Source organism: Stegastes partitus, unplaced genomic scaffold (assembly GCF_000690725.1).
Source record: "Stegastes partitus isolate 25-593 unplaced genomic scaffold, Stegastes_partitus-1.0.2 Scaffold0, whole genome shotgun sequence".
Lineage (NCBI taxonomy): Eukaryota > Metazoa > Chordata > Actinopteri > Pomacentridae > Stegastes > Stegastes partitus.
The window spans coordinates 2,922,674-2,946,849 of NW_007577731.1; the positions used below are offsets into that span (position 1 = coordinate 2,922,674).

General features: G+C 44.1%; 3 protein-coding genes across 3 annotated transcripts in view; 1 reads left to right on the forward strand and 2 right to left on the reverse strand.

Moving 5' to 3' along the window:
* The window catches only part of LOC103365780 (peroxiredoxin-6-like), a 4,298-nt gene extending 2,042 nt beyond the window's left edge, over positions 1–2,256 (reverse strand). Inside the window, exons 1-2 of the mRNA XM_008293358.1 lie at positions 2,144–2,256; positions 992–1,148 (exon numbers count right to left, since the gene is read on the reverse strand). Of these exons, the coding sequence (XP_008291580.1) occupies positions 992–1,148; positions 2,144–2,235 (249 nt within the window). The 5' untranslated portion in view covers positions 2,236–2,256. The remainder of the gene's footprint in view (positions 1–991; positions 1,149–2,143) is intronic.
* A 583-nt stretch (positions 2,257–2,839) lies between these two features.
* LOC103365877 (presqualene diphosphate phosphatase-like) lies at positions 2,840–6,844 on the forward strand. The gene is made up of 2 exons (XM_008293473.1): positions 2,840–3,218; positions 6,116–6,844. Exons 1-2 carry the CDS (start codon positions 2,840–2,842, stop codon positions 6,541–6,543), a joined length of 807 nt encoding a protein of 268 aa, XP_008291695.1. The 3' UTR covers positions 6,544–6,844.
* A 2,416-nt stretch (positions 6,845–9,260) lies between these two features.
* Positions 9,261–11,696, reverse strand: LOC103365967 (myocilin-like). Its single transcript, XM_008293577.1, has 3 exons — positions 11,066–11,696; positions 10,484–10,588; positions 9,261–10,371 (listed from the first exon to the last, which is right to left on the reverse strand). Exons 1-3 carry the CDS (start codon positions 11,547–11,549, stop codon positions 9,578–9,580), a joined length of 1,383 nt encoding a protein of 460 aa, XP_008291799.1. The 5' UTR covers positions 11,550–11,696; the 3' UTR covers positions 9,261–9,577.
* Between the last annotated feature and the right edge of the window lie 12,480 nt (positions 11,697–24,176).

The window sequence follows — 24,176 nt, forward strand, 5'->3', positions numbered from 1 at the left end:
GTGTTTTCTTTTGCATCTCGTGGACAAACAGGTGTGTGAGTTGAGAACAGTAAAACGGGAAGAAAGCAAACAGGCAGAGGCAGTGGGATGCTCTGAGCAATGCTTTGCCGGAAAACCGCAGGTGTGGATGTTATTTTGACACCTACCTAGACATCGTCGCAGACCACAAACACCCCTTCATGACAGACGTTGCTGAGGAACATCACAAAGAGTTCAAGGCGTCGACGTGGCCTCTAAATTCCTCAGATTTTAATTCAATTGAATCCATGGATGCCCCACGTCACAACTTCCAGAACCTAAAGGGTGCTACCCGGTTGCCTGATGCAACAGAACACCTCTAGATGTCTGTTGAGTTCAGGTCGGTCTGAGCTGGCAGCAGGAAGAGAACCTCCACAGTATCAAGTGTTTTTTTTTTCTGTTGTGGTTGCGACATGAACTTCTGTTCTCACGCTGGGTGAAGTGACACCCCAGAGCATTGTAACTGTGATATTCAAGTCAATCAGGATGTGGATGGATGTCACATAAAATTTGCTGAAGTCAATCTGAACATGATCAAACAGAACCACTTTGACCCAGTTTACTGCCTCAGACAGGAAGACAGTTTTGCACACTGGTGTTGTGAACTTCCCCAAAGGTCTCGAATGAGTAGCAACAGTAAAGAATGAATATAAGAGAAACTGAACAATCTTGACTTTTAGCTTCTGATACGGGTCAAGATTTAAAAACACAGAATCCTACAGTTCCCATGATGCAACTCAGCAGTCTGTAGACCCTCCCTTCATATAGAACTGCTGAATGCTGATCCATTTTTAACCCAATGTTTATCCAGATCTAAATATCATTTGACTTGCAAATCAGCAAAGGCATGTTTACTGGATTGTGATGCCAGTCTTCCTAAATATTACCGACTACATGGCCGCGTTCGTTCAAAACACTCTAAAGTACTGGACAGATGTGTGGACCAGACACTCTGACGATGCAGTTACAGCACCTTGGTCCAGCCATGGTGGTCCTCCAGGCCGTCGACGGACAAGGCGATCAGCTTGACGTTGCGTTTGCCGAACTCGCCGCTCAGTCTGGCAGCCCGGCCCAGCTCTGTGGTGCACACAGGGGTGTAGTCTTTGGGGTGGGAGAACAAGATTCCCCATCTGGGGTGAACAGAGAAATTAGTGAAGCGGTGCGTAGATGAGATTTCACAGTCAGCTTTCACTCGAACTCGGTTCTCTCTTACCTAAAGCAGGTTATATGTGGCGATAGTGTGTGGTGTTGCTACTGTTTGGTCGTGGCTCTGACACCCGGCTGACAGGATGTGACCTACGTGTCAAAAATGATGACAAACGAAACTCTGTCTTGTTTTGTGTCATGAGGTCAGCAGTGGGATTGTGTGCACCATCCCTGTGGTTGACAGACTTTTAGGTCTCACGCCTGATTTGTTCGGCTGACTAATGCTTTTATATTAATGTCTCATCAACATCTGTGGATTGGAAAACTGAGGAGCCTCATTAAATGTGCAAGATTAAAAATAAAAAACGAAATTGTATTAATATGCATAAACCTTTAAGTTGCTAAGATTAGTTGGGGGTGTTGGATAAACCACATAGTCTTGATAATTGTATCAGCTTCGTATTGTGGGTAATTTAAAGTCAGGTTTCTGGATTAGTTAATTAAAAGTTTTAAGCAAACTTGATGAAATTCACTTGATACTTTTTTTTTTCCTTCTCCCTGAGTTCAGACTTTCAAGCCCCCTCCTCTAAATTATGATGCCTGGACAATTTCAGCCAGTAATTGTCGAGGAAAAGCTAGTTAACGTAACTCAACATAGTTTGTAGGTTGAACATAATTTCATTAGAAGTTGTCAGAAGTTAAAAAGATTGATGCAAACAGTTTTGGGATGAGCCAAATCATTTTTTTTTTTTACCCACATTATAAAATATTTTGAATGGCCTGTATGCACTCATAGTCCACAATGCTATCTTTACAGGTTTGTTTGCAGCTTTGTTCTAAAGCAGAAGTCATAAAACGGTAACAGGAACTGTGCGCACGCGTTCGAGCTCCCTTCCTCCCCCAGTCTCTCACTGTTGTCTGAATACTGGTGTCTCAATCGGCATCCGAAGGTAAATCAATAATCAATAAGTGTACTCACGAATCACCGAGAAATTCATGGAGTTTAATCGTCCCTTGTGTGGTTTCTGCCTCGAAATCAGGAAATACATCTCCGAGCAGCAGCCCCGGCATGCTGTGACCGTGGAAGTGTTCGTCCGTTTAGCAGCAGCTCTGATGACAGACAGCGTCAAATAAAGAGGAGGCGGAACGTCCCCCTGAACGGGCTACAAAAGCATCTACTGTGACCTGAAAAGGACTTTACAATGGACCGAGTTCCCCCTCATATATCGCGGTGCGTTCAGGTTGCGCTGTCAGCATTTGGCGCAGTTGGCACAAGTTATCCAAACGATTTTACGCACGGATTTGGAGAGTTTGTTGAAAAGTAAATGTATGGTAACTTATTCTTAAGTGTTTTATTTATGCATTGTATGATGAGATGAGGTGGACAATATAGTCTAGCATTGTAAATTATTGGTTAATTTGCCTGAGGAGTGATATTTTCAAACCAAGTTAAGTTTCCTGTTGGAGTTTCCAATTTTTTTTTCTCGAGAAAACAGACTCGCAATTCCTTTTTAAGATGCACAATTTCGCGGAGTATTTTTAGTCACATGACAAGTGCAGTCCAGTTCTAAACTGGTAACATTTTAACCCCTAAAGGGGCTCCAGTTTGCAGGATGATTTGCGTCTGAGCGCAGCAGGATTCAGGTGGCAGATAAAGAAACTTTGTCGAACCAAAATGTCCTCACCAGCGTCCAGAAGGAACAGTTGCCGCGCAGCTGTATGTGGAAGCCGGGCATCATCTGATTGCCATAACCGTCGCCGGAGCTCCAGCTGTTCTTACTTTTCCTCCGGAGCGCAACCTGAAGACTTCTCCGTCAGTCTGAGCCAGCCGATATTTACAATAACGCTCCGGTTTCTGCTGGCGATAGATCTGTGGCTGTCCAAGCAGCTCGGGGTGTGCGCCTGTGAGGAGTCTGCGTGGGGCTCCATACGGCCCTTGGTGCGGCTGGTGGAGTTCTCCGGTCACGGTATCCCGTGGATCATCGGCACTGTGTACACGCTGCTGCGTGGAGAGAGCGTGGAGGAGCAGGAGATCATGCTGAATTTGGCCCTGGGTGAGTGAATCTCCTGCTTTATATTTGCACTATTAGGCTGGCATGTGGAGGTCAGACACAACATTAGCCTGGAATTCATTTTGTGCTTGAATCAAATCCACATCTCCAGATCCACATCCATAAATAAACTATTTCACTTTTCTCCCCCTCAGCCATTTAATTTAGCACAAGCATTCCATTTTTTATTTATTCCTCATTTGAATTCATAATTACTAGGTGCAGCAGTCTTAGGAGGAATTAAAAACATGCAACTCTCCCTGTCTGATGCCATTTCGGTGTCTGTTGTTTGCGCATCTTTATATTTGTCTCCACATGCCGATGCGTTATTACGCACATTTGTGCAAATTCCAAAGTGAAGCTTTTGGCAGCCATAGGTAGCTCTGCTGAAGTCCTGCTCAGGGCTGGATAATGTTAATGGCTATTGAAATAGAACAACATAACAGACCAGAGCTGCGTCAGTCCATCCAAGACTCGAATAATGCATTAGCAGGACTATGTGGGGTCTGTGCCTCCCCAGTGACCGAGACACAGCAACAGGCCAGCGATGGAAAGTTTTCTTCTTTGAGCTGCAACTGATACACGTGCCATGATTGATGACTTATTTGCACGTGTAGATTCAAAGTATATGAGTCCTTTAGAATTCTCTATATATAGCGACAAAAATGTGACATTAAGCACCATCCAGTTTTAACACAAGTCCTAAAATAAAGTGGACGCAAAACAAAAATGAGACTTTTTTTTTCTTTGATTCCAGAAATTCACTTGTAGCTGCCACAGATCAGAATTTAATAGATTCCTGTTCATAAATGAAACAAGTCATACCAGTGATTGAAAATATCAGACTCTAATTTTCACCTTAAAATTAACTATAAATCCTGGAGGTTGGCAAACTTTCCCCCCTCCCACAGATCAAATCAATAAATAATCAGGTAAAATTACTTTTGTCTCATTTGTTTCGTGGGTTCTCTTCTCTTCTTGTATGAGTTTTAGGTGACGTTTTTGTAGAAAAATAGAACAATTGGAAGTTTCCACAGACCTTCAACTGCATTTGTTGACCTGCAGCTTTGAGATGGAGTGCTGCGCTCTGCTATTGTGAGGTGCTGCGGTGAAATACCACAGCTATTCTTGGCATATAATAGCCTATAGGATGACACATTGTTTTGGAAATTACTGTGAATAGTATAGCTCAGCTTGATGCTATATAGGCCAATCAGACAATAATGAGGTCAAGGGTTTTGCTTCATGTCGTTTGACAAGAGAGCTTATTTCTAGGGCAGTAACTTGAGTCAAATATTTCATTTATTTCATTTTATGAAGGCTTTATATAAAGAGCTTAACATGTATGACATAGTGTTAAATACCACTTTCTAATAAGGCATATTTTAGGGATGCTTTACCAAACATATAATTAGTTTTAGTTGTGCTTTCCAGCGCAGCACTTCCTTCATTGCATTAGTTCTTTAATTAATCAGTGAGATGAATTATTGTTGAAAATATTTTTTATCAATAATGTACTTGTAACAGCAAACTTGGTGACTAGAGAGCGAGAAACTCATGATTCAATGTTTATAATTGTTATTACCAAACATAAATGACAGACACCAGCTATTTTAATACAACTTGTTTTCATCCATGGTTTATAACTAATAAAACATAAATAAGAAGAGTTTTATTAAACATTTTTGCAACTATTAGTTGCAGGTTGCACACCATATGTATGTATACTAGTGATGCACGATATTAAAATTTCTGACCGATGCCGATATCTGATATTAAGATTTCTGATATCACCGATAACCGATATTACCAATGTCGATATTCAATAGTTGTTCACATCGAAAAATGAGTAGAAGTAAGCACTGTGAGAAAACTATTCAAAAGAAGCCCAAACTAGACCACATGGTCTTCTTTATTACATAACAAAAGTAAAACATATTTAAACATATTTAAGTCCAGGACCATTTAAGTAAAAACATCTGTGAAATAGCAGCAATATCAAATGTAGAGACGAAGGCGCTCACAGTAGACAATCATCGGCTAAATTTGTTCATCGGACCGATACCGATGTGGTCGCTGATATATCGTGTCCTAATATGTATGTCTTGTTAGAAAGTGATAAAGAGTTCGACATTAGTGGTCAGGCAGGTAGAAAACTGCTAAATAAACAGTTCAGTCTTAAATCTAATAAGACTCAAAATAGCTTGAGTATGGAAGCCAAGAACGGCGACACTGGGAACAATTTTTTTAATGCTGTAATCTCGAGATCATGAACTAATTATTGTTTTATCTTGAGATAGCAAAACTCACTTTCTCATGATAACTGGTTTAATCATCTCATAATCTCTAGAAAACAAAAAACCAAATCATCTTGAGACAATGAGATCATTTATCAGCTCTTGATATCTGTGGAAAACTCAAAAACGAGTGTTTGATTCATTTGATCGCGCCTGTCTCCGGCCTCTGAGATCGCTGTCATGACTGTCAACAGTCTCAGCAGGATCACACGAGTCCACTCGCCTGTGAAGCCGAGTCGCCTCCTCAAACTACGAAAACTGATCTGACTGTTATCTCCGACAGAAAGACGCAACGCAGCTCCTGCCTGTGTTCGACCTTGACTGAAGGACAATCTGATTGGAACTCCTTGATGTGACATCTTCAGCTTAAAATCAGTTGCTTCAGTTGTCATGATGCCATGTATGCGTGCTGACATGGCGCTCTTGATGTCTGAGAGACAAAGATTAAGTTTTGTTTTCTCAAAATGACAGCTTTAAAAAAAAAAGAATACAATCATGGCTGGTTTTGGCTTCCGTACCTGTGAGCTGTTTTTTTTAATAGACTACCTCAGGATGTTTTGCAGGTTCAAACCAACGTTGCATTTCTCTTTTTGCACCTCACAGCTCTGATTTTGGACCTGCTGCTGGTCCGAGTGGTGAAGACGGTGGTCAGGCGTCGAAGGCCTTCCCAGAACCGCTCTGACATCCTCTCCGCCTTCTTCGTGGAGCGCTACTCCTTCCCCTCGGGCCACGCCTCGAGGGCGGCCATGTGCGCCCGCTTCTTCCTCGCCCAGCTGGTGGACACGGCCTCCATGCGGGTGCTGGTGGTGGGCTGGGCCGCCCTGGTGAGCCTGAGTCGGCTGCTGCTCGCCCGGCACTATGTGACGGACGTGGGCTTTGGCCTGGCCATGGGCTACTGCCAGTACAGCCTGGTGGAGAGGTTGTGGGTGACCTGGGACTGCCTGCAGGACCTGCTGTTCATGCGGCTGAGAGAGAGACTCAACAGGGCTTACAGTGGACTCTGGATGGTGGATTGGAAGCATTTAGGTTAGGTGGAGCTGTGTGTGTGTGTGTGTGTGTGTGTGTGTGTTAACCTGTGTGTGGGGAACAAGTGTAGCATGAGTGTGGTGTGTGTGACCCAGAAATTCCCTGCGACTATAAAAAGTGAGCTTAGATTAAAGTCCTTCTACTTCTTTGTTTCTATCAGTTTTCATGTACTCGTTTGCGTTCTGTTTTTTTTTTCTATGCAGGTTGTTTACACCGTGGTATTGCTGATGCATGGACTTAATCTCACAAGGCTAAATGACTATTTTTTATATGTGTATATAAAAAGCCGATTAAAGAAAGCTGTGTATCTTTTACATGTCGTTTTGGCATCTTCCTGAGAGAGCGAGTGAGTTTTTTTTAAATCGGGGTTTTCATGCGGGTCACAATGTAGAGTGGCCACTATATTTGTGTGAACGCTGTTGAGGGGAAGTCATCTCACACTCACCCAAGTTTCCATCAGCTGCTGCTGAGTCTCCTGACTGTCATTACGCTCTAATACGCACCGTCTCGTCTTACAGCGTCGATAAACTGTGCTGCCACCACCTCCTTTTTTAACATACCAATGCAACTTCCAAAATAAACTATGCCAACGCTGATTAGATGTTTATTATGTTAAAGAGGCCAGGAGATGCGTGCAAATTGAAGCCTGTAGGTCTTGCATGCAGAATGCAGATGCAGCCAGTTGTCCCCAGAGGGCAGTGCTTAATAATAATATGGTTAGCGTGGGGCTAGTCGAGGACTTTAGTGCAGTTTGAGCTGTTCATATGGACACTACATGTGGACTTAAAGCCTCTCAGTTCTTAATTCGTCTGCCCTAATGAGGTCATAAGTGGGTGTGACCAACCCAATAACTAGGAAATACAAGCTCACAAACACACACAAACTCCGACAGCGTTTGAAGGCTTGGAGGTGACAGATTTAGACTCATTTCATCGACAGACTCTGTGTCCGAGCCTGTCAGGAGCTCCCTCCAGTTCTGAGTGCTTAATTGGTTTACTGTCATGTTCAGTTTGTCTGCCACTTCACTCCAGGATCTCTGATGAAAAATGGTATAAATGAGCAATGTTTTAAAGTGCAACCACAAGGTAAATGGAAATCAATTTTTCGCCCAGGAGAATATAAATGAATGTCTTTTGAAGCTGCGCTGTGGAGATGCTAGCTGCAAGATCTTCCCTGCAGTTTGTGTATTCAAACATACAATGCTGAGCAAATGTATTAGACCACCTGTTTAATTTGTTAAGCATTAACTGACTTCACCTTTTCAAGCCCAAATCTAAGCCTCACTGGGCTTCTCTGAGAAGTCAGAAATGAATCAAGCATAATATTCAACCACTAAAACTAATTTTTATGTTCAGGAATGCAAGTAAATAACCATAATTTGACATATTAATCAAGAAATAATAATGTGCTTTGCTATTTTTTTTTTTGTAAAACTACATTTTAAAATTCCCAGATAGCAATAATAATTATATTTTAGCATCAAAAATATAATTTCAGTTAAAGAGCTTCTACATACTGATGTATTAATCCTTACAGAAACATAAAAAATGTATTTTTGTAATTACAAATGCTGCTAATTTAGGCATAAACCTTACACTGGGTGGCGATCTAATAAATATGTAAAGGTCTGATATGTTTAAAACGTGGCAGAAATTAATGTTGTCTGTCAGAAAATTGAATAATTTTTAATAATCTCTTTTAAATTCCAATTATTTGGCAAGATATGATGATATTTAGCAGCCTATACAATACCACTGCAGGTGATATAAGGAAAAAACTCGACTATAATAACGAGTTAAAGGAGAAAAAGGATGCATGTTGCTGTAGTGCATACACAGAGCATCCTCACGGACCTTTTGCTTACTTTTTTAGGATGTTTTTTTCCCAATTTATCTACAATAAATCCTAAAAATTGCACGTGGAATTCCCATTTTATTCATCAATATTGCAGCGTAGTCATAAAAAAAATGTTTATTTTTGTTGTAAACATCCCGAAGTTGCATTTTTACAAAGGGGGGTATAGCCATTTAAAGTACATCCTTCTGTGTCGCCTGTACTGAGACCTCCCTGTTAGTGGTGTTTTGCAAAAGCTTCACTTTAGATTCATGCAGGTTCACTTCTGCAGAGGTCAGAGTCGAGCTAATTCAACAGCAGCTGTCAGGGGAGAAGACTTGACAGGAAAATGCTGCAAAGCATTCTGGTTGTTGGAGGATTTTCTCCCTTTGGACAATATGGATTAACACTATTGCTTTTCTGTTTTCTCTCATCACAATCCACCTATTTTAAAATTTTAAAAAACCCTGAAGAAACGTCTCTCTTTCTCACCCTGATTCGAGGTGAGCTGTATGTTGTGTCTCTTTCTGGGTCAAGCTTCGACATCCAGGGTCAAAGGTCGGTGACATTTGCTGCAGATGACATAATATAACCCGCCACCAGCTCAGTGGCTCATATGTGGGGTTTTTTTCTTCAGCATTCTATATTTAGCAGATATTGTTCGATGCTTTGTGCTACATTTGGTGCCCTCATGTGGTCCAGTCAGGCCACAAGTAAAAGCTTTAAGAAAGATCCTCCAAAATCTATTTTCTTTGACGACTAGTGTGCCTTTGTCCACTGTCGTACTCCATGTTGTCATTATCTGTATCCAGTATCATAAAATAACTTTTTATTATTCGTCAAGTGTGGGAATATTTTTCAAAATGAAAGTGACTCAAACAAGCAAAAGTCCTTTTTACAAATTTTATTGAGAACTTAAATAACATGAACATTTATTAACAGATTACAAAAATATTCCGTCATTGCATCATGGTTACTGTTTACGATTACTGGGATCATCATTGGCTATTACATAGCAACGCTGATCTGCCTGTTGAATACTTCTTTGTTGTCATAGCACATCTTATTTACAATACTCATAAAAAATAGATTTCATAACTCAAAAACACAAATAACAGAGTCTTGCAATAATCTGACCGACTGACGTGATTGCTTGTTTCATCTCATTGCCTTGTTCCGGTACAGTCCCGTAAGCAGCGGTCGTCTTTAACTGCTGGCTCGGCCCAGTCGGACGTCGTAGGTGACCATGTGGTAGTTGTCCCAGGCGTACAGCTTCCTCTGGCCGTGGTTGTAGTCCACCATGCTGTTGTAGCGGTACTTGTTCTTGAAGGGCACGGACACGGCTTGTCCCACGCCGGTCGCCGTGTCGAACACGTAGTTGATGGTGGTGTTGGGCGCGGTGTAGCTGGCCACCGTGTACAAACGTCCGCACAGCATGAAAGCGTTGGCCACTGTGTTCTTCCTGATGTTGGTCTCCCAGCTCTTCCTCACCTCCAGGCTCTTGAGGTCCAGCTGGGAGATCACTATAGCGCCCTTTGCTTTGGTGGTGCTGTAGATGGCCCACAGACCCTGCTCGTCCACTGCCAGGTCGATGTCGGTGTAGCCGCCCCAGGAGTAAGGGTGCTGGCCGTGGAAGCCGGCGTTAGGCAGGTCGATGCGCGACGCCACGCTCTCGGAGGCCAGGTCGTATCGGATCAGAGTGCGGCTGCGTCTGAGCTGGTAGTAGAAGGAGCCTTGGTACAGGGTTGCTCCTGTGCTCTCCACAGGCTCGGGCAGAACCAGGACCTTCATAGGGAAGCCTTTGGCGAACTGATCCATGTCTTCATAAACGAAGAGCTGACGCACATCTTTACCCACTGCATCGATGCGCATCACGGTCTTGTTGGTGTATTCAGGACCCTGAGGCTCTGGATCCTGTAGCCAAACTCCGTACTTCCCTGTGATGCCATCAGCTTTCCTGTGCATCACAGGATCTGCCACCGACAGTAGCTCTCCACAGCCTGAGGAAAAAGTTAGACTTCATGATGCTGCTTTCAAAGGTGTCAATTTGCATCAACACTCAGTCAGTAGGTTGACTTAAGCAGCTACTGTAACATGAATGGGAGTCATTACCTGTGAAGTTGTGATTTCTGACAGGAAGGAGGTGGGATGCTGGGACCTCTGTCACCTCAGCCTTCATCTCCTGATAGGCACCGTTCCCGAAATCATACCCAGGGTCTGGATGAATATAGGAGAAATTTGAGTGAAAAAAAGTTCGACTGGGCAGGAATGTTGAGTAAAACATTGCACGTCAACGTCTCCGTGCTTCATTTATTTGCCTCAGAGCGCAGCAGATTCCTGCTGTAACCCTGTGAATGATCACGTAAACAGACGAGCGTGAGTGACAAAGCCGTAAAAGACGAGGCTGTGTTGTAAATTCCTATCCTCTTACTCATCCTGGGACAGCGAACTGCAACCTGACCTGCTGCCCCTGGGGACTTTTCATAGCCTAAGTCAACCACAAAGACGTTTATCTTCCCTAAAAGAGAGTGAGAGCAGCCACCACAGGCAGAATGTCCTCTAAAATATGCTTTCCTATTAGCAAATACAACATTTTAGTGGTTAGGAGAGAATCCGCTCTTTTAGGGGAGTAAGTAATCAGCCTGGGTGGTGATTTGCGTGTGTTTTTTCTTTACTTGCTGATGATGTACATACCATTGGCAGGCCTGTTTCCATGCTGAGCTCCCCCTGAGGTGTGCGTCTGCTGGCAGGGTTGCTGCCTGAGGCTCTCTGCCTCCTGGCTCAGCTCCTCCAGCCTCCTCTGCAGATCCTGGACCTGCTTGTTCAGACGCTCCTTGTCCTGCTGCAGCTGGTTTTTTTCCCCTGTAACCTGGGAGTAAGCCTCCTGGAGACCCTCTTGGCCTTTATCCCCGACCCCGCTCCCGATGCCTCCGTCCTCTCCTGCTATCATCCTGCTGACCAAAGCTTCCAGCAGGGTGACCCGGGACAGGACTCCATCTATCTCTGGTTTTGCGCCGCTTCCGGGGCAGCTGGACTCCTCTGGACTGGCCACGGAGAAGGTGTACTGGCAGCGTCCGGTCGGGTCATTGGAGCGGCGGAGTGAGGCTTGGTCTTGGGCCTGGCTCTGGCTGATCACAGCTAAACAGGACAAACTGAGGAGTGACACTCTGAACCACATTCTGGAGGATCTGACTGAGTCTTCTGGTTTTGAGGAAATTTGCAGAGTTGAAGTAGTTTCCCCTCCTCGTGTCCTGTTTAAATGCTACTCTCGGTTTTGCTTTCCTAAGCTCTTCCCACCTGAGTATCCCTGGTCAGTGCAGGTCAGTGTCTGAATCCCAGCAATGCTACGAGTAGGATATTTATACAGTAAAGTGTCAGGGGGAGGGAGGGGACGAGGAGTGTGGCAGGGAATGGAATAGCTAGGGGGTGTGGAGTGTTTGTGCAAAGGTCCATGTGTTTCTTCTTTCTGCTGGTGGTGGCGTGAGGTGCACCAAGAGGGATAAACAATCACACGGTATCAGTGGAAAAACACACAGTTTGATGCTCCTGGAAAGAATTTGTTCATTCTTTCATGTCTCGGCAGGTTGTTTTGACTGGACAGCATCTTTTTATGTGTCTAGCAGCTGTTTACATCCTCCTCGCTAGTTTTACTATTAAACCACTGCGCGATTAACAGTAAACTCCATTTATGACCTAGGATGAAATTTGGGTTCATGAGGAAGTATTTTGGCGAGCTGGTTCTTCACAAGAGCCGAGGACTTTCTGGTATGCTCATGCGTCCGCCGCAGATGGATGCAGGATGTCTGGCGCAGGAGGCAGTCTGGCGAGGAATGGAGATGTGGTGTGGCGGCTTTTTCTTTCTTCCTACCAAACCCCATAATTTGTAGAAAGTCAATGTGTCAATAAATAACGAGACTAAAAGTCGCTGCTGCCATAATGGTGCTTCTATGAGGGTGTACCACCATCTTAATTTGGTGTGTTTAGAACCAAACAGAACCGAACAAGTATTGAAAAACATTTGAAAAAGACACTTTACAGTGGAAAATAAACCATTTTATCATCAGAATGATCCTGTCTGGCTTCCAACAGCATGAAGCCCACCTGTGTTTCATCTGTCTTCGTGCGATAGGTCTGGGACTTGATCTGGCTCCGTGTTTAAAAGAGAGAGGAAATAGTAAATACATCACCGCGGGAGTTTAGCACAAGTCTACCCATTGTAAGTGTGCAAAAAACATCATTGTGGTCTCCGAGGGACCAAAGGCCTCTGTACGGTAGCAATTCCATCAGTTTTTTCTTGATGCCCTCCATGACTCTTACAAAAATATTTCATATGAATAACCAGCAATGAAACAGTTTCCCCCCCAAGCAGGAGCACATCTGTGTTTAGTTCCACACGATCGATCTGCTGCCCAGTTAACCTGTCTGTTTTACAGCCCATGGAAAGTCACCAGTCCTACGCAATGTTTTTACCGCTGAGGTGCGTTTTTCTTATGTAACGTTACGACTCAGGTATCCTGTAAAAAGTTTAGCGCCTGCTCCTCTGTAGGCCCCTAACGGAAGACACAAGGAGCACATAACTTCTTCCACAGGCGATCACGCCATATGCTCAGGCAGCTCTACTGGGAACCGGGACCTCGGTGTTTGTCTGCTGAAATGCTCAACGTACGCATCTTCAGCTAAGGACTGTAATGATAATGACTCTTACAGTGTTTTACAGTCACGTTGACTTTCTTAAGGTTTGTGAGGCACTGGGCTTCCATGTAGCGATGCATGAATTTTTATGTGAACTTTTATGTATGTGCTAGCTCCTCAACATCAAATTTCCCTTTAACTTACCCTTGAGTAGCTTTATTCCACACTGTCTGATTGTATTATGCAGCTGCAGAGTAAAATATTAAGACTCGAGATCTAAGCACATTTTAAAGGCTCCATATTTGCGCCGCGCTTTCAAATAAAGCTCCACGGCTTCAAAATCATGTTCAGCTACACAGAATAATGATTCGCCAACATTCAGTTGGATTTAAGAGGGTGGTGAAATATTAGCTTCAAAGGCAATAGTCTTAGTTTAGATTGCTTAGCTTGAAGGATTTTTGAGTTGAACTTGAATTTTCTTTTTCTATCTCTTAAGTCTTGCAAACCTTCTGACTTTCTTGGGTCACCTTTTGGGTTTGAGTTTGGGTCCAGGTTTGAATGGTTCCACATTTTTGCAAATAGTGGAGAGCAAATGAGAAAATATGTACGATGCTCATATCTATCTCTTGGGGGGAAAAAAAGAGGAAGCTCCAGCCTGCAGCATTTTAGCTTGGTGTAGCATGAAGACATGACTCAGGGGGAACAGGTAGGCTTTCCAGTTGAAGTCCTTATGCCTTATTGGAAGTGATGTGGAGCTTAAAGGTCTTTTTAAAATGGTATCATACATTTCCATGGTGTTGAGGATTGGGCATTGAGTAGTGAAGGATGTGTCTTAGCGTAATTCCGGGATAAGCTCATGGGCTTTTAGTTATGAGTGGGAATCAGTATGATTTTATAGGATAGGCAGAAAGACGGGATTCAGAAGGGATTATTCAAGGAATGGCATGACATTTTGGGAAATGCAGTTAATCATTTAATCATGAGATGAGAGGATTAATCCTCTCATAGCTGTCCAGTATAAAGACACAACTACAAGATGTTCAGCTTAGTTTAGTAACTAGGTAGTTTACACTGATCAGCCACAAAATTCAAACCACCTGCTTCTTATTGTGTTAGTCTTCCTCATTCTGCAAAAACAGCGACCACCCATTAGGCCATGGATATGGAACCTTTGGAGGCATCCTGTTGAGTCTGGCATCAGGATCTTGGCAGTGGATCCGTTGCATCCTGTGGTCTGCAGGGTGGAGCCTCCTAGGATTGGGTTTGCTCCAGCCATAGACTGTATATAGTGATGGACAAACCGTCTGTGGTGTTACCCATCGGTTTCCTGAAGAGCAGGTTTGAAGCTCAGTCTGGTGGCTCCAGCCCTCGCAGTCTTTGAAGTGTCTTAACTCCCAGCTAATCCAAAAATGGGCAACATGGTGGCACTTCAGTGGAGCTGCAGTGGGCCACGCATGACGCCCAGCTGTCATTCAGAACAGACACGCCCTTAAATATGCACAATTGTGAGCCTTGATTCAACTGAAATGGGTAAAATTAATTTCTGTACAGTTTTCATAAACAGGGAAATTACCTATTGAGACCCAAATCCTTTTTCACACCGGGTTGTAAACATATTTATTTCTGCTGTAAAATTGGGCATATTAACATGGGAGTCTATGGGGATTGAGTTGCTTTTTGAGTCAGCCTCAAGTGGCCACTAGAGGAACTGCACCATTGCATTGGCTACATTCTCAGCCTTAGATATTGCAGCTTGATTCTGGTGTATCCCATGAATACTCAATGGAAATACAATCTGGGAGAGTTTGAAGGCCTGGTCAACCCTTTGGGCTCTTGGTCAAGTTCTTCGAGTGATCCTTTGACCATTTTTCGCTGCCTTCCAGGAGTTCCGTTGCCATTGGAGGGATGATCCTGGTCTGCAGACACATTTAGGTGAGTGATGCATGTCAATCTAACATTCATATAATTTCCAGGACCCAAAGTTTCAAAGCAGATCACTAAATTCTAATGAGATGATCAGTGTTATTCACTTCACGTTAGCAGGTTTTTAATATTGTGACTAATCGGTGCAGTTATGTCCAAAGAAAAAAAACAACAACGTATTTTCCAGTACCGAAAGTGTGAAAATGACAATTTACCCTTTTACACTTGTTTATGTACAGGACTGTTTATTCCTCTCACAGACAGAAGCTAGACTCTGAGGAACGGGAAGAAAAATAGTAGACATCATAGTTATTGCTGGCAGTTATTTTAAAAGCCCTTTGAAAATGCAATCCCAGAATCCTTGGCAGCATATTATTTCCTGTATTAATTCTGAAGGGACGGTTTACTGCTGTATTTGTTTGACTATGAATTACATAATATTATGCAACAGGAAAAGAGCAGCGAGCAGGGCTGCTGGAGACACTGGCACCACAGAAGAAAAACAAAATGGATGAGAGAAACAGTGTGATTGCTGAATCAGGACACACATGGAAAAAGAAAACACTCGTCGTCATGGCTGTTTATACAGCGAAACTCTGCAGCTCGAATATTGATTTATAAGAGCAAGGAAGTTAGGCTTGGGAACAAATGAAGTGCCAGTTCTCTTACGCAGCCATTAAAACAATGACGGCATCGTTTTCCATTGGTCAACGAGTAGCAAATTTGAGCAACACCCACAGAGAAGGAATCGTTGGCCCGCCAGACTTGCATTTACAGGTGTGAAGTGTTGCGTAACGTGCGTTTACATGGGTGCCTGTCTGGCTTGTTGATGTACAATGTAATGCAGACATGAGGCAAGCGGTCCTCTGAGCCGTGTTGAGAGCTCAGCGGTTCAACGCCTTTGAGCACAACCTCCCAAATCAACATATGGGGGGACCTTTCAACAATATGACTCAGTGCTCTGACTGAAACAGAGCACGAGAGCCTGAACTGTGTTTGTCTGAATGTCTTGTTTTTGCTGAAGTTTGAAAGCCAGAGAAGGAAAGTTAGACAGTTTGGACACTTTGTATGTGTCGTGATGTGAGTCGGCAAAGCTCAAGTATGTTTGATTGTGAATTATGGGATTATTCATTGAAGTTACAATTATGGGATTATGATGAAAATAACACTTTCAGACTGTCGATCTGTAGTTCAGTGTTCATTACAAAGGCCCAGGAGGGGGTCAGTGTCAGGTGTTTTTTTTAAAGAAAAGCATTAAAAATGTCTCGCTGTCTGCTGTGACTGTGGGGTATAATCACAGCGGATCGCACGCCTACACACATGAAACCTCGGTAGGTGTTGTTTGCTCTTACAGGTGTTACACCAGAGGTTCTCATTACTGACGGAGACAGACTGGCATGGCTCCAAAGTCGCCTTTATGAAAACACAAACTATGACACATCCAAAACAGAGAAGAGCCAACTGACTACACAGCGGTGACGCAACCTATTTAGTTATCAGGTACTGTAGGAGACTAGGATCCCTCTGCCTCACAGTAAACAGTAGTGATGGGGTTATTGTATTGGTGGAACATGTGCATGCAATTGAACTGTTTGTTCTACTGAATTGCCTCAACTTCATAAAAGACTGGGTGGTAGGTGATTTTTTTTCTGGGTAAATGCCGACAAAGCAAAGGTTTTAATTTCTGTTCTTGTTGTCCTGAAGGTGATGGAAAGTCATAGTTTTTTGTATTCTTCTATTACTCTACCTTCCATAAACTAGGCATCTTTAAGGACGAAACTTGGAGTCTTGAAATTGTTAACTGTAGTTCCCACCAGCTAGAGAACATTTTAAGTTAAGACCTGTTGAGTCCACAGCTGAGACGCAGCTTTAGTTCTTCCCATCTTGACGTCCTGCAGTTTCCTTTTCATCTGTCTTTGTCATCGACTGCTGAAAATGCTGCTGCCAAACTTCTGACCAAGTCATCCGTAGAGTCTCACCTAACTCCAATCTGGATTTCTTTACACTGGATTCAGATCAAAGATTCACATTATTTTAGATGCTTATATGGACTGGCACCTGTCTAGCCATATAATACCAGTAGGAGTCTGAGGTTCTATAATATTTGGACCTATAATTGGTTGGACACTGTGCTTGTGAGGTTGTAGCTCAAAAACTTTTTAAATTTCTCACTTTTGACGCTGTGGAGACTTTCAAAAAGCAGCTCAAGACCCGTTTGACTTTGTCTCGCCTCGTGTTTTTATCTGGTTGCCTGCATTTAGTAACTGTTGCTCTGACTCTTGTTTGCTTTTTAGCATTTTCTTCTTGAGGCACTTTGTCACATCTGCTCTTCAAAGATGCCAGATGAATAAAACTTGCTTACTTACTTGCCAGATATGACAAATGTGGGTGTCCACCTCTGAAACATTACATATTAGTCCCCAACTAACGTTCACGTCTCTGTCCTTTGCTGCATTACATCATCTAAACACACAGTGTGACACTAATGGAATACTGGCGCATTGCAATTCTAATAAGACGTCCTCACAGAGCGTCGCCCTCCAGACATGTTGTCCTAAAGTATAGGTTTATGGAATTCCACTGGCTCTAATATATACATTCAGCCGTTTCAGTAAATCTTGTCCTACCTACAATGCCAACTCACGTTCCATCTGTCTGCACATATGTGTGTGTGATGTTCAGTATGTGGCCGTTTTAAAGGTGTGCGTTATGTAATGGGGCCACTGTTTTTCCCTCATTGATGACAGTTTAACAACAGACCTCTTCTACTGTGCTGCAAGCCAGGCTAAGATTTAGCAACTGTGCCATTAAACTACCTTGAAAGCGGAACATTTTGAAAAATGTAAGCCTTTTCAAGACATTTTTTCCTAAACCACGGGAGCCACGAATAGCTTGGGACTTTGAACAATGATCTATTTTCATCCTGAATGACAGAAGCTCACATATTTCTAATTATCTCAGAGGCCTTGCAATGTCATTTGAAAGAAGACGAAATGGCAACTGAATTCCTTCCTCGGAAACGAATTTAAATCCGAAGCCCCATCGGCAGCTGCGTCTCTGTTACCGTCTGGGGCTTCTCGCTGCAGAAACGAAAACAGTGACCTTACTTCCAGCAGCAGCTCGTGTTCTGGTACAGCTCAAACCGGACGCAGTAAGGTCATTTTGTGAGCTCAGATATGGGAAGCAGACAGCACCATCCTGTCCAAACATTGTGCTGCAGTGAAGCATGGGTAATGGATGATTCAGTGCAGTGATGGAGATCAACATGTTGATAACTACTCTCTCTGGCCTTCCCTTTGACCTGGAGCCAATAATGTGTTCTCCACCAGCATATGACCATCTGTCTCGTGTTGAAAATAAAAATACACATGAAATGATAAATAAATACACATGTCCCCACGGACGTCGACATGCACATACACGTGCTCCAAAATTGCCTTTTGTCTTGAACAGAACTCGTGTACCTCTTTGTCCGTGCTCGTGATGAAACACGTACTGTCTTACAAAACAATGTACAAGCACCTCATTCCTTACTGAAAAGTGCTTTAGCTTAAAATTCATTTAATCACATTTACAGATTTAGCTGCAATGGGGTCATGTTTGGTAGAATAACATCAGCTGTCGTGGTGGAGGAAGTATCTGATTCAATACATAAAAACACTCTTCTGCAAAACTTAAGATGAGACAAAAAAAAGTTTTCTTATGACTTCTTTTCAAGGTCACTGGTTCGCGTCCCGGTGAGGACACCCAGGATCTTTCTGCGTGGAGTTTGCATGTTCTCCCTGTGCAGCGTGGGTTCTCTCAGAGTTCTCCGGCTTCCTCCCACACAGTCCAAAAACATGTTGAGGTTAATTGGTGATTCTAAATTGTCCGTAGGTGTGAATGTGAGTGTGCTTGGTTGTCTGTCTCTAAGTGTAGCCCTGTGATAGACTGGTTACCTGTCCAGGTGAACCTGCCTTCACCCTGAGTCAGCTGGGATAGACTCCAGCCCCCCATGACCCTAGTGAGGATTAAGCGTTGTATAGATAATGGATAATGGAATGGACTTCTTTTCACAATTTGACTTGAATGACACCCTGGTTTCATAGTATGTAAAAGATACACCGTAAAGCCACAACATTAAAACCACCTGCCTAATATTGTGTAGGTTCCCCTCATGCTACCAAAACAGCTCTCATTCACTGGACATGGACTGAGGACCATGATGTTGGATCCTTCTGGATGGCGAGGTTGGGCGTCAGAGTTGTTATCGATGCTCGATTAGATTGGAATCTGGACAAGGTACACTGTCCTACTTAGGGAGAGCACTTTGCTTGATCTGCAGCACCATTTAGGTGGGTGGTACATGTCAAAATAACATCCATCCGTTGTCTTCCACTTATCCGGGGTTGGGTCGCAGTAGCAGCAACCTAAGCAGATCCTTCCAGACGTGCCTCTGTCTTCCAGTTCCTCTTGGTGTATTCCAAGGCATTCCTAGGCTAGATGAGATATATAAAACCCTCCCATCAAGCATTGTGTCTACCCTTAGGGCTCTTTCTAGTTGGATGCTCCCAAAAAACCTCCAAAGGAACATGTCCAGGAGGTATCATAGACGCCCAAAACACCTCATCTGGTCAAGGAGCCACAACTCAACTCTGAGCTCCCTCCAGATGTTCAAGTTCTTCGCCCTATCACCCTACAGAGGAAACTGGTTTCTGCTTGTATTAGTGATCTCATTCTTGAAGTCACGACCCAGAGCTCATGATCACAGGTGAGAGATGGAACAAAGCCTGCCCGGTAAACTTCGTCTTGTGACTCAGCTCCCTCTTTACCACAACATCCACATTACAGCTGACGCCACACGCCATTCCGTCTGTCCCTCTCACGTGTCAGTTTCCCTCATAAACAAGATCCTGAGATACTTAAACTCTTTCGCTCGAGGCAACAACTCACCTCCAGCCCAGAGGGAGCGATCCAGCAGTTTCTGGCAGAGCGCTACGGCCTCAGACTAGGAGGTGCTGACTCTCATCCAGGACACTTCACACTCGGCTGTAAACCTTATCAGTGCCTGTTGATAGTCATGATCTATTGAAGCCAAGAAAAGTAGAAAAACAGGGGCGCTACTCTGAGGTTCCCAGATCGGACACCCTCCTCACCCCCATGAATGTCAAAAACAGGAACAGAGACAAGGGGCAAACTTGGCAGAGTCCAACACCCACTGGACACATATTTGCCTTTGTGCCACGAGTACGAACACAGCTCCAACTTTAGATCTAAGGTGGACAAAATAATGAAAACACCTCACTGAAGAGGATTTTAGTTCTAAAATGATTTGATCATAATAACAAACTGCTACAGCAGATCATAACGCCGGCTTTAGTGGAGGACGAAATATTCTGCTAGTCCGTCAGTCATAATTTCATTTAGTAAAAGCAGAGTTTAAGTGTTATAGGGTTGCGTTGACAATGACGGGTTGCTTCTAAAGACATTCTAGAAATATTTGGTGACAACATTGTAAGACCATAAAGCCCTAACATTCTTTAATTGTTTTCTAAATGTTGCATTAGAAACTGAGTATTGCTTAATTTAGTGAAACTTAGCGGAACATTGTGGGAATGTTTTATAGCAAACATTCTATGATGTGTTCCCTCCTCAGAGTGTAACAAGAAAATGTTCTACATTTGTTAACATTGTTTTATAAAAAGCGTTCCGTCATCTGAGTCCTTGATAGCATCTTTTTTTTTTTTTTTTATTTTTTTTTTTGGGGTTTTTTTGGCTTTATTTAGAGCAGTAGAGGGAGACAGGAAAGAGGGGAGAAGAATGGTGAGAGACCTGCAGCAAAAGGTCATGAGCATGAGTCGAACCCATGACCACTGCATCGGGGAACTATAGCCCCTGTTCATGGGTCACCCGCTCAACTAGGTGAGCTATGGGGACGCCCCCCTTGATAGCATCTTAAAGACATTTTTTTGAATGTTGGATTGAGAATGTTGTCATGTTTTGTTTTGTTTTTATTATCAGGTAACAAATCTGTGGCCCTTAAAACGTCCTCGAAACTTCCTCTGAATGTTGTGGATAAAACGTATTTGAAATGACAAATACACCTGAAGCATTCTTTGAACATTTACACATTTTACTTAGAACTTTGTTAGAGTTTCTATTGTAGACAATATTGGGGGAACATTGCCTACTGGCTGGGAACCAAACGTATAAAAACACCCATGCTACTCTATATACTGCAATACTATATAATATAATGTGAGAGAGCTGGAATGTCATTCTTTTTCTGCTATATTCTTTATCACTTCTCTCCGCTAACAAATGATTCTGCTCCGAATGTTTTCTTACATCGAGGCTCACAGCATACAGAGCTGCATTCTGTGGCTGCTCCAAACGGAAGCACATTCAATATGCATAGCAGAGGAGCCTCTTTAAGATTTATCCCCTTGAAAACATCTCATTAGCGTCTCCAACTCAATAAATAATTCCTGGAATGACCCTATCCAGCTCTGAAGGAATCCCCCCCCAGGGACTCATTTTCATTCTGCCCTCCGTTGTAGGTGGACAAGCCAGCGTTGGCCGCCTGCTCCCAGTCTAAAAACAGCCCCACCTATATTTTTAAGACTCGAAACACTCTGACCTGGAGACCGACTCTCCTGTTGCCCCAGATACTTCAGGAAACAGGATCTTTGGCAGGGGATAAGACGAAGAGTCCAGGAAGAGAGAGTGAGACAGAGAGGGAGAGGTGTTGGGTGGATGTTGATGTCACTGGATACCTCTCCTAACGTGTCCTTTCTCTGTCAGGTAAAGTCACGGGGGGGTTCGAGGCTGAGACGAACCACGGTGGTCCAGAGCTTGTGTGTCAGCGTGACTCTTAATAGCAGCTCCCTCGAAGGTTGTTAGTCAAGTAAAAACTCACTGCACATCCAGATTTGACAGTGGTGAGAAGGATTTTGGAGTACAGTTCTTGTCAACATAGATGTGAACAATTCCTCCGTGTTTGTTGCACTCCGTGATCACGTCATCTTGGATTTCAGGAGCCCAGCTACATGTCTCAATGTTGGATTCTTGGTTTCAGATCATTTCTGTTGTCTGGAGAAGATTTTATTACATTGCTCTGAATGCACAGGGTACATAAAGACCTCCAGAGCCGTCAGAGTGCAATTTACATTATTAATGAGGAAGCTATATCACACATGGAAGTATTATTTCTTCGTCCAATCACACTACACAATAGTTTTTAAGGACTGTGGTGCAAGTTTTTTGCAAAACACGGACCCTATATACATATTTGTTTGTTTGTTGTTGTTTATTTTACAGATAAGCACTAACTATGGGCATGTCCAGGTCCAACAGCTGCTGTAGTTTGGTCGTTACTGCCACCTAGTGCTCAGGACAGCACCGTGTGTTGGTTCGACCCGGCTTCAGAGGCCTGACCATAATAAAAAGGGCAAATGCTGCCTGACTCCATTAGATTTTATTGCCATTTACAAATGGATCAATTGGGATTTGCCTGCTGTGCCCTCTATGTTTGTCAGGTGTGTTTTCAGCCTCTCAGCAAAGAGCCTTTAAGAGCAAATCAAGGATCATTTCATGATATCAGATCCACGAGATAAGGCACTTCTCTAACAGGCCCAGATGCTGCCCTGTGAGAGGCTGAGGCAGAATGGCAGCGTCCTTTTACGCATGACCGCCTCCACCAGCCTCGGCCTGCAGTGACAATCTGGGACCAGGCGTCACACTTTCGTGTCCACTCATTGCAAATCCTTATAGGCCTGTATGTTACCAGGCATACGCCGAGAATGTCAATGCCATAAAGGACGCAGTTTGACGTTTTCATATGCGCAAAGCTCAAGGCGACATAAAATGCGCGCCAGGGCCTGAACCATGTATGAATATGGTGGTGTTTGAAATGAACGACAGCTGGTTTGTGTGCTCCTACTGCGGGGATCTGAAGGAGCGCATCCACCTCTCTTCTTCTGTTGCAGCGATGCGCAGCCGTGCCGCATGACTCACGACGGCAGAAATGGCACGGATGTAAACAGGGGGCGGGCGCAGGTAGGCCTAACCTGTACCCGCTCAGCCAATGAACTGCCGCGCTTCTCAGCCTCCGTCTCCGATCCCGCTGCTCTCATTGGTCCTCCGGCGCGTCGATACGCTGTTGTGGCAGCGAGGCGCAGCTTCGCAATTACACCGCGGAAAAGAGGAGAGAGGGGAAGAGAGAGGGGGTAAAAAAAATGATTAATCTGTCAAAGGCGAATCTCTGACATTCAACCGACCGTAACGAAGCCCCACAGGCGAAGCGCTCTTGATGCGCGGGAGTGTTTATCTGTTTTTGGGGGGAGTGAAGCCGGTGCGCCGCCGTTGGCAGGTGGCGCTTGTATAATCGTCCGGGGTCTTGTCTTTGCTGCCTGATCTGCGCGTCGTTTCAGCACTGGACAGCGACCGGGACCGTCGGACAACTGAGAAAACAGACTCCTGAGGCGGGGTAGGCGCACAGCAACACACCGACCCTGTCATTGTGGTGCATTTTTATTCATTTGTTTTTTTCTACTGGGTGCTATTTTTTTCATCTCCTGTTGGATATTACGGTGCGTTTTGCATGCAGAGGAGGATGCTTTTGTTGTTGCATTTATTACGCGCATTTTGTGGAGCCGTTTTGCGCGCACGGGTTTGTGCAATGTGACGATATGGAGCCTTGTGGAGATTCAAATGCCCTTGAAAGTGGAGGCTTCGTGCGGGTCGCTGTGTGTGTTTTTGTGTCACAGAGTGAGAGAGAGAGAGAGAGAGAGAGAGAGAGAGAGAGAGAGAGAGAGAGAGAGGGATGGAGGTTATGGTGGCGGATGTAAGCAACTGCGCAATTGTCTGTCCCTGTCTGTTCATATCTTTCCTTTCTGCACCTCTCTCTCCTCTCGACTCCCTCTTGGTCTCTCTCCCCCTCCTTCCTTCTCTCTCTCTCTCCTCTGCTTCCACAGTGGCTCCGACCCTCGCTTGGCTCGGGGGCAATGCGCGCCTAGATGACTTCACTACATCAACAAGCACCGCGGTAGTCCTGGACTAATATAGCAGCGCCACGTCCCCCCCTCTCTCCCTCACCCCACCCCCTTCTACTCTCTCTCTCTCTCTCTCTCTCTCTCTCTCTCTCTCGGTTATTTCCCCTCCGCCTGTTTTAAAGTAACACCAGCCATGAAACAGATAAGACAGGAGGAGCTGATCCCGCTGGTCAACAAGCTGCAGGATGCCTTCAGCTCCATCGGCCAGGCCTGCAACC